The sequence below is a fragment of the Eleutherodactylus coqui genome, chromosome 2 (genome assembly GCF_035609145.1).
Source record: "Eleutherodactylus coqui strain aEleCoq1 chromosome 2, aEleCoq1.hap1, whole genome shotgun sequence".
Lineage (NCBI taxonomy): Eukaryota > Metazoa > Chordata > Amphibia > Anura > Eleutherodactylidae > Eleutherodactylus > Eleutherodactylus coqui.
In genome coordinates this window covers 147,990,392-148,007,836 of record NC_089838.1, presented here as the reverse complement: position 1 = coordinate 148,007,836, position 17,445 = coordinate 147,990,392, and the positions used below count along the sequence as shown (strand labels likewise).

The following is a 17,445-nucleotide window of genomic DNA, read 5'->3' as shown; positions in this document are numbered from 1 at the left end:
CCTGTCACTACTGTACCTTGATGAGGCTCATAAAGCAAATATCACACAGAGTAGACATGGTAGCTAGTGCGGGCTATTGCCGTTTGCAAAATATCCAAGTGCCTACATCAAGCAACAGGAACCATGAATACATGTAAATATTTCGGATGATGCAAACCCTTTCATCTTTTGGTGTCACTTACCTTGAAAGTTGTATCTTTCAAGGCGCACTTAAAATATAGAATTAAAAAAATAAGTGCATACATACTCACTTTCTCAAAAATATCAGATTTGCGTCAGATTTTTTTCCCCCATGTAACTGTGGTGAATATTGGCAGAAAGAAAGTTTCTTGTCACAATATCTAGAAAACACTAGACAAATTTTAATGAGATTCTCCATTTACAGATGAGGTTTCTCCCCTGGGCGATGATGACCTGGATATTCCCCTCTCTGTGTTTTCTGAACCAGATCCACTTTGACTATGTTGGTCCACAGAAGTGGCGCTGGATGTAGGAGGGGACTTTGTCTTCTCTTTAAAGTCTGTAATAATGACTGTTAGATCCCCCACAGTAACTTCCAAATGCTGTGCACTACTTCTGTCCACATTTTTCAACCGTGGCCTAGAGAAAAGAAATATAAAAAAGCTGGGCAATCTTATGGCTATATCACCATTAACCCCTTAAGGACACGGCTTATTTTGGGCTTAAGGACGTACCGATTTTTGGCCTATTTCCATCTCCATTTTTCGAACGCCATTACTTTTTGATTTTTCCGTCGACACGGCCGTATAAGGGCTTGTTTTTTGTATGGTGAACTGTAGTTTTTATTGTAAAGCTTTTATTAATTTTTTATGATAGCAGGCAGAGAAAATGCATAAATTCTGCCATAGATGTTTTGGGTCGTTACAGATACAACGCGTCGTTACAGATACAACGATACCAAATGTGGGACTTTAATTTATAAAAAAAAATAATAATTTATGCTAATCTAGGAAAAAGCACAAAAAGGGGTTTTTTTACATTATTTTTCTCTTTCAAAACACACTTTAGGTTTCTGTAAGGGACTTTTACAAAGCAGCTTTGATTGCTATGATAATGCATTGCAGGACTTCTGTCCTGCAATGCCTTATCGCTTGTATTAGCGATCATAGGCACTGTGATCTGGACGCCTGTATCTGGCGTCTTGTTGCCATGGCAACCTGTCGCACTCCCTCTGTGAACCCTTTACATACTGCGATCTACACAGATCGCGGCAGGGTTAACAGCGGAGGTCGCTGTCTCAATGCACCCCTGCTGTTGTAGAGGGGAAGCCGACTAATCGGTGACAGCCGGCTCCCACTGCCGGACAGCGCGAGATCTCTCGCTAACGCAACAGGACGTACAGTTACGCCCTATGGATAAGTACCAGGGAGCCAAGACGTACAGTTACGGGAAGGGGTTAATGTCTATAAATCAGTTTGTTATTAGAAAAATATAAATAAAGATGAGTTATACAGTACAATGAGAGGTCAATCCCATCTTAGACATTTATGGCAAATCCCATAGATAGGAAATAAAGGAAATAAATGACTTAAATAGAGACAGGTCCAACCTCTGGGCCATGCATCTACTGTATCTTGAGAGCAGTGTTCCACCGACCTGGTCATTCCTGGTGAGGTGGCCTCTGGTGACTGCATCCATGTGGCAAATAGAATGGAAAGGTAGTCAACATTACAGAAACCGCTCAGCTCACTGTGCTCTGCCGGTTTTGTAATACCCATAAAAACGAATGGAAGTTATTGAAACAGAAGATCACGGTGAGGTCAGTAATCCAAGCCAACCCTCCCCTTAATCATAGCCTAGATGCGGTGGTCAGCAGCTGCCTCGCCAGGCAGGATGGTGCCATAGGACCTTCGTTTTCAAGGTAGGTGTGGGACCCCATCCATCAGATGTAAATGTCAAAAATGGGAATGCCCTTTTAATCCATAGATATATAGATTAACATACAGAATTAATTTAAAACTGATCTCTTGTCATTTAAAATAAATGTAGATGTTATTATATTTTACACTTATTTTAATTTTACTTATGTAGTCATTCTCTCCTGGGCTGTGCCAACCAGTCAGTGAGTTGGAGTGGCCACTCAACTTAAGTTCTCAGTCTGTCACAAAACAGACGATTTAAGAGCTCGCATCTATTAGATGCACTTTCTAAATGAACTCCTTAATGACAGCCCTATAGTGTTTTTACGTTCTGCCGCTGCAGGACGTGTATGGAGAGAGATTGCAGGGTGATCTCCTTCCATACATCCTGGCAGCCTGCCCAAAGCTCCGAAAGCAACGGTGGTGACCCCGACGACACCTGCGAGGTGGGGATTGAATTATTTTTTTTCCAGCATCCTGAAAATGCAGGCATAACGCATGCCAGCGCTGCTGAAACCGGGCTAAATCTGCAGTAAACGCAGCGTTGAAAAATGCTGCGTTTCTGCAAACGCCTGTGTGAGGGAGGAAATCTATGTCAAAATCCACACCAAAGTCAGTGCGTTACATACAGACTTTGCAGTGTATAATCCGCCACGTACGAGGTGTCTGGCATTATAATGTAATGCAGACTATGCCAGGAAGTTAGGACTTTCTACGCGATTGTTAGTTTTGCCTTATTTAGCACAGAACCTCATTGAACTTTGCTATATGTTGGGTTTAGGTAAATGCAGTTGACAGTTCAATGTAGTGTAAAACTATTTCAAAGACTTTTACCTGGCTTTCTTGTTACTGTTCTTTTTAATAGAGGTTTCCTTCTCACTCTTTTCTTTCTCTGTTCTGTCTTTTTTCTCTTTCTTTGACAGCATGGGAGGCACAAATTGCTGCGTTACCTGCTGCGCAACCAACTGTGAAACAGGTCGTGGTTTCCTGCAGAAAGAAAGCAACGTTATGTCTGGCAAATATTTGTATTCATATAGGCTGAAGACAAAAGCTGCACAAGCACTCATCAATAGAAGCCCTGGGGCGCTGCTGCAGTAGCCACGTACGCCACGCTGCAGTTGGCCCACACTATGATCACTTCACCACAACGGTGTCACACATTTTAGGGCTTATTTACAAACAATTTTCAGGTCCGCGTTTGCAACTGATTGCACATGGACAGCAGACTGACCCATTACAGTGAATGAGGATTTTGGACAGATTGATAATCCCTGTAAAAAAAATAAAAATAAAAAAAATCAGATCAATGATAAAAAACAACAAAAAAAAAAAACACACGAGATGCAGAAAGTAAAGAACTGACCCATGCAACACGGATTATATAAACATAAAAGGGCACACTTGTCTGAATATGCCACGAAAGTTGCGCAGATCCTTAACCCTTTCCCATCCAATTTCCCTGCCACCCGCGCACTCCCCAGTTCTTATTTATATTGGGTGATAAAGCACTTTGTGGATTTGTTGCCACCGGCCCCATTGAAAGCAATAGGAGGAAGGGATTCCCTTCTGTGATGTGAGGCTGTTTTCAGATAAAATGTCTCGCATCCATGGGGCTTTCACATGGTGGAAAGTGCAATATTGATATCACTCTCGCCTGTGTGAAACTAGCCTAAAGGGCTAGTAACCACGATCAGAGCTATCTCCATTAGTGGCTGTAGCAGACAGGTGCCAACTGTCAAGACACAGCTGACACCTGCCATGTATGAAGGGGGTTCAGCACCTGAGCCCGCTCTGGACAGGTATATACATGCTAACTGCATGGGGTATGTGCAGTTAGGACATATACAGCCATATGTGAAACGTGAAGAGGTTAAAGACATTTCTAACATTACAAAAAAAACTAGACATGGAACCATATAATATACGCAAAAATTACATGCATGATTAATGCTCAGGCAGTTTTTTTGTAATCTTTCTTACCCTCTGTGCAAAAGTCAACATGGGTATTAGGCCTCCTTCTCACATTGCTACAATACTACAAATCGCATGTATGTGAAGCCCATGCTTTCCTATGGGTTACACCATATGTGCAATGTTTTGTAACATGCAACATCCCGACACAAAAACCTTGCGGGTACGGCGATATGCACGTAACCCCCTAGGTTTTGTAGCCCATGTTTCACTATGGAGCTTTCCCCTCTGTTGCATCACATAAAAATGCGATTTTCGTGCAGTGCAATGCAGCTTGGACAGTAGGAAATCCTACTGTCAAAGCTAATCTAAGTCCTAGCTGCAGGAAGAAATAAATAAAAATAAATTTAAAAATAAGTGTACATCACCTCTCCGGCGCTGTCAGCCCGGCCGCATCTTTCCTCCTAGCCCCAGCACTGTTTCTCTTCTGGCCGGGGATTGAAAATCCCCGCCTCCTGGAAGCGCTGGCTATGATTGGCTGATGCATAGCCAATCACACCCAGCGCTTGATGAACCAATCACAGCCATTCAATGAGTGTTGGCTGTGATTGGCTAAGCTTCAGCCAATCACAACATGCTCTTCAAGGAGGCAGGGATTTTTAAATCCCCGGCCAGAAGAGATGAAGACGACCAGTGCTGGGGACCGGGGGAGAAGATGCAGTGGAGCCCCGAACAGCGCTTTTAGGTAAAGTATACAGATAGTCCCCGACTTGCGAACATTCGACTTACGAATTTCGCTAGATACGAACTATCTGTTTTGCACAGTATGATGTAATGCTATGGCATTACATCATACTGTGCAGGGACCGGACAGGCTTCTATCAAGCCTGATAGAAGCCTGTCCGGTCAGATCGCGGTTGCTAGGCAGCCGGGGGCCTTCTGAAAGGCCCCAGGGCTGTCTATGCAGAGCGCCTAGCAAGCCGTGCGCTTGATGGGCACTCTGCATAGACAGCCCTGGGGCCTTTCAGGAGGTCCCCGGCTGCCTAGCAACCACACAGCGTCCCGCGATCTCATCGTGGGACGCTGTACGGGCCCCCTGAACGTCGGGTGCAGGCTGTTTCTTACAGCGGGCACCCGGCGGCAGCAGTTCCGACGAGCCGCGCCGCTCGTCAGAACTGTTAACACTTTAAATACCGCTGTCAGAGCGGTATTTAAAGTGTTAACAGTTCCGACAAGCGGCGCGGCTCGTCGGAACTGCTGCCGCCGGGTGTCCGCTGCAAGAACAGCCGGCACCCGACGTTGTATGGAGCGCGATCCACCCGCGATCCCGCTCCATACTACTACTTGTTCGACTTGCGAACAAAACGGACTTGCGAACGGGCTCCCGGAACGGAACCCGTTCGCAAGTCGGGGAGTATCTGTACTTTTTTTTCCCCCTGCAGTTATGACTTATTTTCAGGGTAGGGCTTCTATTTCAATTGCGTTTTTCTCTCGGCGATACCGTGTCCCCCGTGTGAAGTATGCCTTTGGCTATATCCGCATGGGCAATTTAGTAGCGATGCGACAGTGCTACAAATCGCACGTATGTAGAGCCCATGCTTTCCTATGGGTTTGTCCACACAAGCGATGTTTTGTAGTCTACTACATTGTGAGGCTACAAAATCGCGGCATGCTCTAAACAGACGTGATTTGCTATTTTTTGTAGCCCATGTTTCCCTGTTGATGCTGCTACTTTCCCAAAAAAAAAAGCATCACTGACGCTACAAAATCGTGTGTACATAGCAGCGATATGGCAGCTATTTTGTAGCAGTGCTGTCGCCTGTGCGGATACAGCCTTAGGCCTCATTCACATGGGCTACAAAATCATTCCTATGTTTTGTAGCCTGAAAGAACCCATTGGCAACCTTGGGCATCACATACATGCATTTTGTAACTCATGTGATAGAGGCCTTAAATGCACAGTTCTCAATTAGAGATGAGCAAGCGTACTCGTTAAGGCAAATTACTAGAGCGAGTATCGCCATTTTCGAGTACTTATCTGCTTGCCCGAAAAGATTCAGGGGCCGATCTATCTCTTTCCCCCCTGCTCACTCCCGCAACTCACCCCCGCCGGCCCCCAAATTTTTTCGGACGAGCAGGCATGTACTTGAAAATGGCAATGGTAATTTGCCTTAACGAGTATGCTCGGTCATCTCTATTCTCGATCCCAGCTTGTTTGCAGACTACACAAGCCAGTGATTTAAAACCAACAAAAGCCAATTAAGACATGTCTAAGAAAACTATTTTATGGAATATATGGATAATAACAGCACTGTGTAAGTTGTGCGCTGCATTCTGGCTCTTCCATCCTCCCCCCCCCCCCCCCCCTGCACATGAGGACGACGTATATCGGCTCGGCGTGAAAACCGAGCCGATAAACGTTCGTGGGAATGCACCCTTAGGCCGGGGTGGAAAAATGCTGCAAAGTAAGAATGCTTTCAAAAATAGAAGTATTAATAGTTTGTCAATTAACATAATGCAAAGTGAACAAAAGAGAAATCCAAGTCTAATCAATATTTGCTGTGATCACCCTTTACCTTTAATACAGCATCAATTCTTCTAGGTACACTTGTACAAAGTCCGGGACTTGTAGGATTATAGTCAGATGTATGATTAACCAATTATACCAAACAGGTGATACTGATCAGCATTTTTATATGAAGGTTGAAACAGTCATTAACTGAAACAGAAACAGCTGAGTAGGAGGCTTAAACTGGGTCAGAAACAGCCAAACTTTGCTACAAAGGTGAGGCTGTGGAAGACAGTTTTATGTTACAGGTCATACACCATGGCAAGAGTGAGAAGAGCAACAAGGCACACGGTAGTTATCCTTCATCAGCAAGGTCTCTCCCAGGCAAAGATTTCAGTAAGGGTGCTTTCACAAGACAGTTTTTGTGTTCAGTTTTTTGTGAGCGCAAACCAGGAGTGGAGAGAAAGTCTAGTGGAAAGATTTGCAGTTCTTCTGTATTTTGGACACACTCCTGGTTTTGGCTCACAAAAAACTGAACACAAAAACAGTCATGTAAAAGCGCCCTTACTTTGCAGCACTTTTCCACAGATTTGGTCCTACATTTTTCTGCGTTTCTTCTTGATGGAAATGCACTCATTTTGCACCACTAACGTGTTTATCATGATGTAGCAAAACTCTGATAAACAATTTCCACAATTTTAAAGTTCAAATGTGCATAAAATGTTGGGTAAGGCTCTGTTCACATCTATGCTGCGAGCACACAAGACACCCACTCCATCTGACGAGGAGAATGACGCTGCAGAACACTGGACAACACGGTATAAACCCGACAGACGTCACTGTAAGACAACAGAGTCCGTCAGGTGCCGGCGGTATCCACTACACAATGGATCTACCAAAGCACTGTTACCAACAGAAGCCACAACTCTGCTGAAAACATGAGAACATGCCCAAACTTTGCAAATTCTCTTGTGTCCATATTACTGCCACAACATGTAGACCCTCTCCATGCTTCTACTGAACGTCGATCACCATTGGGTTTTTATAAAGTTTGATTGTTTCCGTTGAGTCACAAAGGATCTACAAGTGCTGGATCTAACACAAGTCTTAAGGCCCATTTACACTCAACCATAATGGCTTAAAATTCGTTCAAACAGTGGCATATGAGCGATAATTGTTGCGTGTAAACGCTGCCATTGCACACTCTTCGGCTGAACAATGTTTTAAGGAGAGCTTTAAATGCATCATTCAGCCAGAAAGATGATAACACAGACTACACACTGTGCTCTGCACGGGAGTTCGAGATTACATTGTATTCTGCTGACAGCCTGTGCGAGAACAACTGAGCTGTGTACAGAGCCCTGGAGGCCCTTTTACATGGTAATAAAGTGTTAATGGACATTAGCGTCCATTAACACTTTATGCAAAATGATCGCTAAAACTGTCAATCTTTTAATCGTTTGCAAGTTTGTCTTTGCGTGTAAATGGGCCTTTACTTGTTGGATATCAGTTTTTATTTCCAGGTCTTTCTCTTCCCCACCAACATTTAAAAGCTACCAATAATGAGGCTTATGTACTATTCAAAATACAACTTTTATTTATGGTGAAAATTACACCAGAAAAAAAGAAAAACCTTTTACATGCTTGCACCACATTTATCATGTGATTTTAGTCACTTTTGGACAGCTTTTCCGACTTCAACGAAAAAGAGGCATGGCCTAATTGAGCAAAAAAATTGCACTAAATATGCTTTGAAATGCGCCACTTTTTGCATAAACTAAGCCAACTAATAGGTGGCCTAAACTAGACTAGACAGTCTTAAAATGCACCAGATTGGTCACTGAATGATAAGTTTTAAGACTGTCTAGTTAACGTTTGCACCAGCTTACCTTTTAGAAAGCATTAGTAAATAAGCCCCACATTCTGATGGCCTCTAGTTACTAATGGTTAATTTTACAGTAAGGCTACCTTCATACAAGCGTAAATCTTATGTGAGTTGTGTGCGTTGTGAGACGTGTGAATATGAACGCCATCCTTTTGAATGGAATCATACACAAGCGATTACATGTCCTATTTTTTCATGTCCCTCGGAACGCATCACCCATTTTTTTCAATGGGACAGTCAAACACATTACATGCTGTGCGATGTGCATGCAAATACAATATGAGGTTTTCCATTAAAATCAATTGGAAACACTTGCCAATTCTTGGACGGGTGTAAAACAAGTGTCAGAGGATCGGAATTTCAGAGAAGTGATGCCAGGTGTTTTTGTATGAAAAAAACACCTCGCATCAGCGGGTAACACGCACGGTGACAAGCTCAACATCGGTCCGAGTTTCTTGGCCAGATATCGCGCTCACCTGTGTAAAGGTAGCCTAAGGCCACCCTCACACAGGCGTTTTTGTGCAGCTATTGGCGCTGCTTTTTCAGCGCTGCGCTGAACACTGTACAAAGCTCCCATTCGTTTCAATGGGGCTGTTCACACAAATCTTCAACGCTGCCCTTTGACAACGTTGCATGTTCTATTTTTTTGCCATTTTCAGCCCTGCATCACCCATTGAAATGAATGGGCAGCGGTTTCAGCACTCCCGAACACGCGGTACAAGTTAGAAGCACACTTTTGGCAGCGCTAAACGCCCTAGCCCCCCAAAAAATTAAAAAAAAAATTTAAAAAAATCAATACTCACCTTGCAGGTGAGGTCACTGTCCCCGGCGGCGCTCCAGCGGCTTGTCAGCCGGCAGGGGAACTTTTTCTGTGGTGACGGGGATTTGAAGTCTCCGCCCCCAACAAGAGATTGTTCTGATTGGCTGAGCAATGCTGAGTGGCAGCCCACTCAGCCAATTGCAGCCAGCGTTAGCTACATCAAATCACAGCCATTTATTCATTAAATGGCTGTGATTGGATGCATCCAGTGCTGGCTCCGATTGGCTCAGCCGGCTGTCACTCAACTGCGTTAAGCCAATCGGAGCAATCGATCGGCTGGCATTACAAGGTCGTGACAGCGGTGCCCGGGACAGTGACTTAACTTGCTAGGTGAGTATTACTTTTTTTCTTTTATCAGCAGCCTAGGCTGCGTTTTGAAAACTCAGCCAAAACATTGGCATAACGCATTCCAGCGCTGTTGAAACTGGGCTGAATCTAAGGTAAGCGCAGCATTGAAAAACACTGTGCTTCTGCAAACGCATGTGTGAGGGAGGCCTGAGGCTGGGTTTAGACAGGGCAGAAATCCCGCGGAATGTCCGCAGTGGGACTGCACGGAAATTCCAAAGCTGAAGTCCTGAAACATTTGGCGTGGGTTTTGAGAGCAACTTATTCCACCGCCACCATCTCTCTCCATAGAGAGGAGAGTGCCTGAAGTTAAAACGGCGATACAATTGACATGCCGCGGCTTTGAATTCCGTGCAGCATGTCAGTTTCAGCTTGGCCACAAGGGACTGTCGCAGCGTGGACAAGACTTTTTTCAAATCTCGTCCACTTTGCTGCTTAGTCTTGAGCTTAAGATTGCAGGTGGATCTTCCATGCGGAAAGTCTGCACAGAAATTCCACAGTAATTCCGCCCTGTATGAACCCAGCCTAAGGCCTCATGTCCACGGGGAAAAATCGGGCCCGCTACGGATTCTCCATGGAGAATCCGTAGCGGGTCCCTCCTGCCCCGTGGACATGAGGCATTAAAATAAGAATAAACTCACCTGCTGCGGGCCCTCCCTTCTTCGCGGCCGGAACTTCTTTCTTCGGCCCGGCGGATGTGCTCGGCACGCCGGCTGTGTGCCGCACGCATGCGCCGGGCACATTCGCCAGGCCGAAGAAAGAAGATCCTGCCGCGAAGGAAGGAAGATCTGCATCGCCCAGAGCAGGCGAGTTTAATTCAGGCGCGGGTCTCCCGCGGATCCGGACGGCTTCCATAGGCTTCAATAGAAGCCTGCGGGAGCCGTCCCCGCGGGAGACAGGCACCTAAATGGAGCATGCTCATTTTTTTTTTCATGCTCCAGAAATTTTTTTAATTCACTTTTATTGACCATCCGCGGGTATTTATCTACCCGCGGGTGGTCAATGCATTCCAATGGGGTGCGGATCCGCTGTGGATTTTAATTCTTCTTCTCCCTGTGGATATGAGGCCTAAAGGTTGTGTTGACATTACATATGAGCCTTCTGCTATGGGTGTTTGCAAGAAAGCTCCCGGTGGCAGTGTTCACACAGCATTATTTAATATGTTGTGCGATTAGGTCCGGCATTTTAGTCCCAGCTGCCGAAAACAGCGCCGCAATTAAAATCCGGATGGGATCAAACGGAAGCCCTCACTTGCATCAGTAAGACCACCGTGGTGTCAGTTATACAGGGGGCCTCATATTTGGAGTACAACGTTGTCCTATACTCCACATATAGTGGCAACCCTGTAAACTGGACACCAGAGTGGGGTCTATGTCCCTGATGGGTTCTGTTCCATGGCTCCGTCCCAACGCTGGTTTCTGCACTGGTGACAAATCCACAGCCAATCACATCAATGAACAGCAAGACATCAGATACCCAAGGATCAGTGCAAGATGAAGCAAGTCCCCGTTCCACGGCATGGATAGCGTACAAACCCCCTGTTAGATGGGGCAGTTTGCACCATAACCGTGCAGTGTAAAAGCAAGCAGTGAAAGACCAATCAGCGATAATTTGTTGGTCCGCCGCTGCATCGATCATCACGACAGACGGCCTGCTTACTGTGAATGGAGGTGGATGGGCTGGAAGATCTCGCCTGATCCGCCTCCAAGCGCTGAACAATGATGGCTCCTGTGGGACAGCCGTCGGGTGCTTCAGCGCCTGGCAATCATCCTGTGTATAAGGGGCTTCACTCAGCGGAAAACTTAAACTGTGAGTTATGACTTAAAAGTTTATATGTTTATATATATATATATATATATACACACACATATATATATATATATATATATATATATATATATATATATATATATACACACAGTTGGGGTTCGCTCACATGTTGCTAATTTGCTGTAGATGTTGTTGCAGATTTCACCCCTTCAATTTGAAGGGTGAAATCTACTACAGATCTGCACCAGAATCTACAGCAAATTAGTGTCATGTGAGCGAACCCTTGCAGTGATCCTCTGGTCCCAGGCAGTCCTTTTGTCCCAGGACCTGAGGGGTTTATACTATAGGGGTGGACAAAAATCTGGAAACCCCCAACCAATGGAACTTTGTTGCCCAGCAGCATCTGTGTCCCATTACCTCCACTCTACAGGTCCTATTGATCTAGTTACAATTTACTGGTAGTATTGTGAAATATGATTTATAACCCCATGTACCTTAAGGCATGGATGTCATACGCTATTTCCACATTTCTGTCCCTCCTTTATTCCCATACAGCTGCTGGTTCCTGGGCCCCCCTACAAGATCCACGATGGCCACGGCACTCCTGCTGCTAACTGATGCACAATGTGCTGACCTGAACATACAAGTCATATCAGACTTCACCCTTAGAGTATCTGCACCTTCACCTTCTGACCACTTCTACGTTTACCATAGTGACACCGCTGAACGGAGAAGGTAAATCCCCCATATGGACACACGCCACAATTCCGCACCGCTGCAGCAAGTATCTGACTCATCGCCAACTGCTCTTCCCAGCTCTATTGCAGGGGGACTGAGGCGCCATCTATAGCACTATGAAATACACACATCCCACAGAGTAAATCCCACCTCCGTGCCCGGGCAGCAAGAAGCTGGTGACCAGTTACCCCACGCTCTAGGCCATCCGTTCCTACTCTGCATCTGTGATGTGGGGAACGTCTCCATCATCATCCGCAGGACGGCCCAGATCTTACCCGTGACGTGACCACAGACCGGCAGAAGTTCTATCGTTGGCACATTAAAGTGCCTCTTGTGCGCATGCGTTGGCCTGTGGTCCCCGCGCATACGTGAGATCTGGACCAATGTAGGAGACCCCCTCCATGACACTAAGAGAGAGGGGGGACGGGTTATACAGTCAGGACGACAGACGGTCGAAGGGCCACGGGGCTGTCCAGGCACTAGAGCACACCAAATGGTGACAAGGTCACTTTAAAAACTTGTTTTTTTTAAAGGGGTTCTGCTGATAAAAAAAAAAAGTTTTCCAAGCTTGGCCAGTTTTAAAAAAAAACAAAACAAAAAGGGCATCCTCACCCATCTGCATCAGGACACAGCTGATTGGCTCACGGGAATCAATGTGTTATTGAAGTCAGGTGACCGCCGTGGCCACAGTCCAAAACTCCAGGCATTCCAGGCCCAGTGAGCTCTGATGCCAGGAGTCTGGATGATGCTGCAGCCTCTGATCACCCATCTTCCACTGGACGTCCATACCAAGTGCCAAGGCCGCTCAGCTGTGTCCAGCGAGTGTGCCCTCCGCTTTACCCCAAGCCCCACCGCCTCTATGATCACCCATCTTCCACTGGATGTCCATGCCAAGTGCCAAGGCCGCTCAGCTGTGTCCGGCAAGTGTGCCCTCCGCTTTACCCCAAGCCCCACCACCTCTATGATCACCCATCTTCCACTGGATGTCCATGCCAAGGCCGCTCAGCTGTGTCCGGTGAGTGTGCCCTCCGCTTTACCCCAAGCCCCGCCGTTAGAACAATATTTCGCAGTGACACAACCCGATAAACAGCCGCCCGAGCAGTAAAATCCATCACACTTGCCTCTGTTCCTGGGAAGCGGTGTAATGCATCCGACTTCAGTGGGAGTCAGGTGACCGCTGCAGCCAATCAGAGGCAGCGTCACCGTTCTGGACATCATGCCGCTACCACCGGCGGTGACACTGCGGACCCGATTGGTGGTCGGTACCGGCGGGGATCGCTGCACCGTTTCCCAGGGGGAGGAGTTCTAGCTGACTATTGTTATTTTATTGCATGGATGGTTAGTTTACATTGCAGAACCCATTGCTGCCCGCTGCCAGGTAAGGGCATAGTTTAGGGGGTCCCTACCAGATTGGGGTGGGGGTAACAGCTGTAGGGTACATTTACTGCAGCCATCTAGAGCGCCCCCAATGGATGTGACCAGGTGACACAATGGTGTCCGCCAGCTACTTCCTGCCCCGACCATTGTGTAAGGAGAGGCGGCACAGCGCCGCCAGCAGGACGGCGGGGTCAGCGCGGCGCATTGTCCCGGCACGGGCCGCAGGGCTCACCGGGTGGACGTCCCCTTGCGCACATCACACATCAGGCACTTGAAGGCCTCGGCGCTGTTCTTGAAGGTGCAGACGCTGCAGTCCCAGTAACCCTCGTCTGACGACGGCTTCGGCTGCCGCTTCGGCCTGAGGAAGAGAGAAGTGTGAGACATGTCTGCAGGCCGCGGCCTCCTCCCGCCCCGCACCGCCGCCTCCCGCTCACCTGGTCGGGCTTTTCTTGTCTCCCATGCTGCGGCGGAGGACGAGAAGCGGAGGCCGAGCAGCACAGCCCCGGCACACAGCACCGACCGCGATCAGCCGCAGCCAGCTGTCCGCCGCCACACGTGACCCACTGCGTCCAATCACAGGACGCCCTCGGCCGAGTCCGAACAGCGGGAGCGGCGGCAGCTCATCCTCTGAGTGGGAAGCGGGCGGGCGCCGCTCCAGTCACAGCTCAGCGCCGCATGTCCGCGGGGTCCTGGGGCGGGGGGCAACAGACAGTGCTGGCATAAACAACAGGGGCATATTGTTACCGGGGGGTTCCAGGGAGACAGCAGTGTGTGGGGCACAAGCTGACAGCGACATCCCTACCTGTGCGGCGGTGTCTGGTACTGCAGCCCTCGTTCTGCACGGTCCGCCATCAGTGTTACATGCAGGACAAAGCTGAGGCAGGCAGTGGTGGAGGGTAGCAGATGCTCGCCGGTAAGGCGGCTGTGATGCCATAATGACTCCTCGGTGCCCCCACCACCTACTAAGGGGCACGCCGCACTGCTGCAGTACGACTCGGTCAGGCTGCAGTCACACGAGCGCAAATACGAACGCCCGCAGTCCTAAACATGAGCGATGCTGCGGGGTCAAAATAGTCACATGTCCGATTTTTTTTTGTGTTCCTCGGAACGCATCGCCTCTTGTTTTCGATGGGACAGTCAAACACACCGCTGCCCCGCGAGGCGTCGTGCCCCATCAAACACACCGCTGCCCCGCGAGGCGTCGTGCCCCATCAAACACACCGCTGCCCCGCGAGGCGTCGTGCCCCATCAAACACACCGCTGCCCCGCGAGGCGTCGTGCCCCATCAAACACACCGCTGCCCCGCGAGGCGTCGTGCCCCATCAAACACACCGCTGCCCCGCGAGGCGTCGTGCCCCATCAAACACACCGCTGCCCCGCGAGGCGTCGTGCCCCATCAAACACACCGCTGCCCCGCGAGGCGTCGTGCCCCATCAAACACACCGCTGCCCCGCGAGGCGTCGTGCCCCATCAAACACACCGCTGCCCCGCGAGGCGTCGTGCCCCATCAAACACACCGCTGCCCCGCGAGGCGTCGTGCCCCATCAAACACACCGCTGCCCCGCGAGGCGTCGTGCCCCATCAAACACACCGCTGCCCCGCGAGGCGTCGTGCCCCATCAAACACACCGCTGCCCCGCGAGGCGTCGTGCCCCATCAAACACACCGCTGCCCCGCGAGGCGTCGTGCCCCATCAAACACACCGCTGCCCCGCGAGGCGTCGTGCCCCATCAAACACACCGCTGCCCCGCGAGGCGTCGTGCCCCATCAAACACACCGCTGCCCCGCGAGGCGTCGTGCCCCATCAAACACACCGCTGCCCCGCGAGGCGTCGTGCCCCATCAAACACACCGCTGCCCCGCGAGGCGTCGTGCCCCATCAAACACACCGCTGCCCCGCGAGGCGTCGTGCCCCATCAAACACACCGCTGCCCCGCGAGGCGTCGTGCCCCATCAAACACACCGCTGCCCCGCGAGGCGTCGTGCCCCATCAAACACACCGCTGCCCCGCGAGGCGTCGTGCCCCATCAAACACACCGCTGCCCCGCGAGGCGTCGTGCCCCATCAAACACACCGCTGCCCCGCGAGGCGTCGTGCCCCATCAAACACACCGCTGCCCCGCGAGGCGTCGTGCCCCATCAAACACACCGCTGCCCCGCGAGGCGTCGTGCCCCATCAAACACACCGCTGCCCCGCGAGGCGTCGTGCCCCATCAAACACACCGCTGCCCCGCGAGGCGTCGTGCCCCATCAAACACACCGCTGCCCCGCGAGGCGTCGTGCCCCATCAAACACACCGCTGCCCCGCGAGGCGTCGTGCCCCATCAAACACACCGCTGCCCCGCGAGGCGTCGTGCCCCATCAAACACACCGCTGCCCCGCGAGGCGTCGTGCCCCATCAAACACACCGCTGCCCCGCGAGGCGTCGTGCCCCATCAAACACACCGCTGCCCCGCGAGGCGTCGTGTCCCATCAAACACACCGCTGCCCCGTGTGGTGTCGTGTCCCATCAAACACACCGCTGCCCCGTGTGGTGTCGTGTCCCATCAAACACACCGCTGCCCCGTGTGGTGTCGTGTCCCATCAAACACACCGCTGCCCCGTGTGGTGTCGTGTCCCATCAAACACACCGCTGCCCTGTGAGGTGTCGTGTCCCATCAACATCAATGGGGAACACGTGCCGCCATGTGTGAAACAAGCGCAGCAGGAACGCAGTTTCCCAGAAGGGATGCAAGGCGGTTTTATATGAAAAGCTTCACGCATCCGCGGGTAAAACACGTGGACAAGCGCAATATCTGGCCGGGTTCCTCAGCCCCACGCCGGCCCGGGTGCAGGCTCAGCGCCATTATACGGACACGGGAGCCGCTGCTTTCCAATAGGCCGGAATCACCCGAGCCAGTTGCGCCCCAGATTCTCAGATACAAGTGTCATCAGCGAGCGGAGGACGCCACATCCCCACCGCCTACTAGCAGACCAGAGCCAGACACGCTGCTCAAACTTGAACTATTGGTGAAAAACTGCTGGTGTGAATTAAAGGGGTTCTGTCATTGGAAAACAAAACTTCTCTACTCACCTATTCCTCCCCTGTCAGTCTTCTTACCGCATCTTCTCCCAGACGATCTTCTCCTGGCTCCTGCAGTCCCCGGGTCACCTCCAGCCGTCCGATTCTTCTTCTTCCGGTGACAAAGCGTCCATTCTCTGCAGTCTCCTTCCTGCAGGGCAATGTATGCTATATCACTAGTAACGTAGCATTCATAGCCTAGCAGGGAGTGCCGATCTATTGCCAAGACTGCGCATGTGTGCTGTCTTTCTGCAATACTATATGCACTCTCGCATGCACAGTCTCAGCAATAAATCAGCACTAGCTGCTAGACTATGACCACTACATCACTAATGACATAACCTACACTGACCTGCTAGAAGAAGAATGCTGAGAATGGATGCATCATAACAAGAAGAGGAGGATCCGTCTGGCTTGTGGTGAGGTGACCCGGGGGACTGGAGAAGATGCTTGAAGAAGGCTGCCTGGGGAGGAATAGGCAAGTATTGAGTTGTTTTTTAAATGACAAAACCACAAGTTCTCCCCACTTCAGACTGAACTGTGGATACATCATCCCTGTGATTACAACCCTAGGGTAGATTCACATGTGACTGAAATAACCAACGGAAAAGTCTGTCCTATTCCTCTAAATGGGGTTGTTTTGGTGACAAACACATGGATTTCTGCAATTTCTATGCAGATGATGGACAGTCACAACAAACCTGCCATGTGCTAATGATATTGTGCTAGAAATAATAATCTACTGACGGCTAATAACTCATTACATTGGAGAATCCACCAATAAAGCACCAGTGAATCCCCAAAACAGTCTTGTAGGCCTGAAGTATTGGCATTGTCTTTTGAGGATGAAAGCTGCCAACCAAATAGATGTTCCAAGTTACAGACTACAGAACGGCTTTTTGGATGCCATGGTCCAACTAACCCTTTGTACTGGTTTCTCTATTCGAGCCAACTAGACTATGGAACACGATTTGATGCTCCTTCCCAGGCAGCCTTCTTACAGCATCTTCTCCTCACCCATCTTCTCCTGGCTCCTCCAGTTCACCTCACCTCCATGCAGATGGATCATTAGCATTCTGCGCCTCATGTGGCACGGACTGTTAAGGCAGCAGTCCTAAACTTTCGCTCACGACCTGAAGGTTTGATCCCCGC

The 17,445-nt window shown here is 49.5% G+C and overlaps 1 protein-coding gene across 1 annotated transcript; it reads right to left on the bottom strand.

Annotated features, from left to right (window-relative positions):
* Nucleotides 1-342: 342 nt before the first annotated feature.
* YAF2 (YY1 associated factor 2) lies at nt 343-13,988 on the bottom strand. The gene is made up of 4 exons (XM_066591743.1): nt 13,670-13,988; nt 13,468-13,593; nt 2,715-2,867; nt 343-600 (listed from the first exon to the last, which is right to left on the bottom strand). Exons 1-4 carry the CDS (start codon nt 13,693-13,695, stop codon nt 363-365), a joined length of 543 nt encoding a protein of 180 aa, XP_066447840.1. The 5' UTR covers nt 13,696-13,988; the 3' UTR covers nt 343-362.
* Between the last annotated feature and the right edge of the window lie 3,457 nt (nt 13,989-17,445).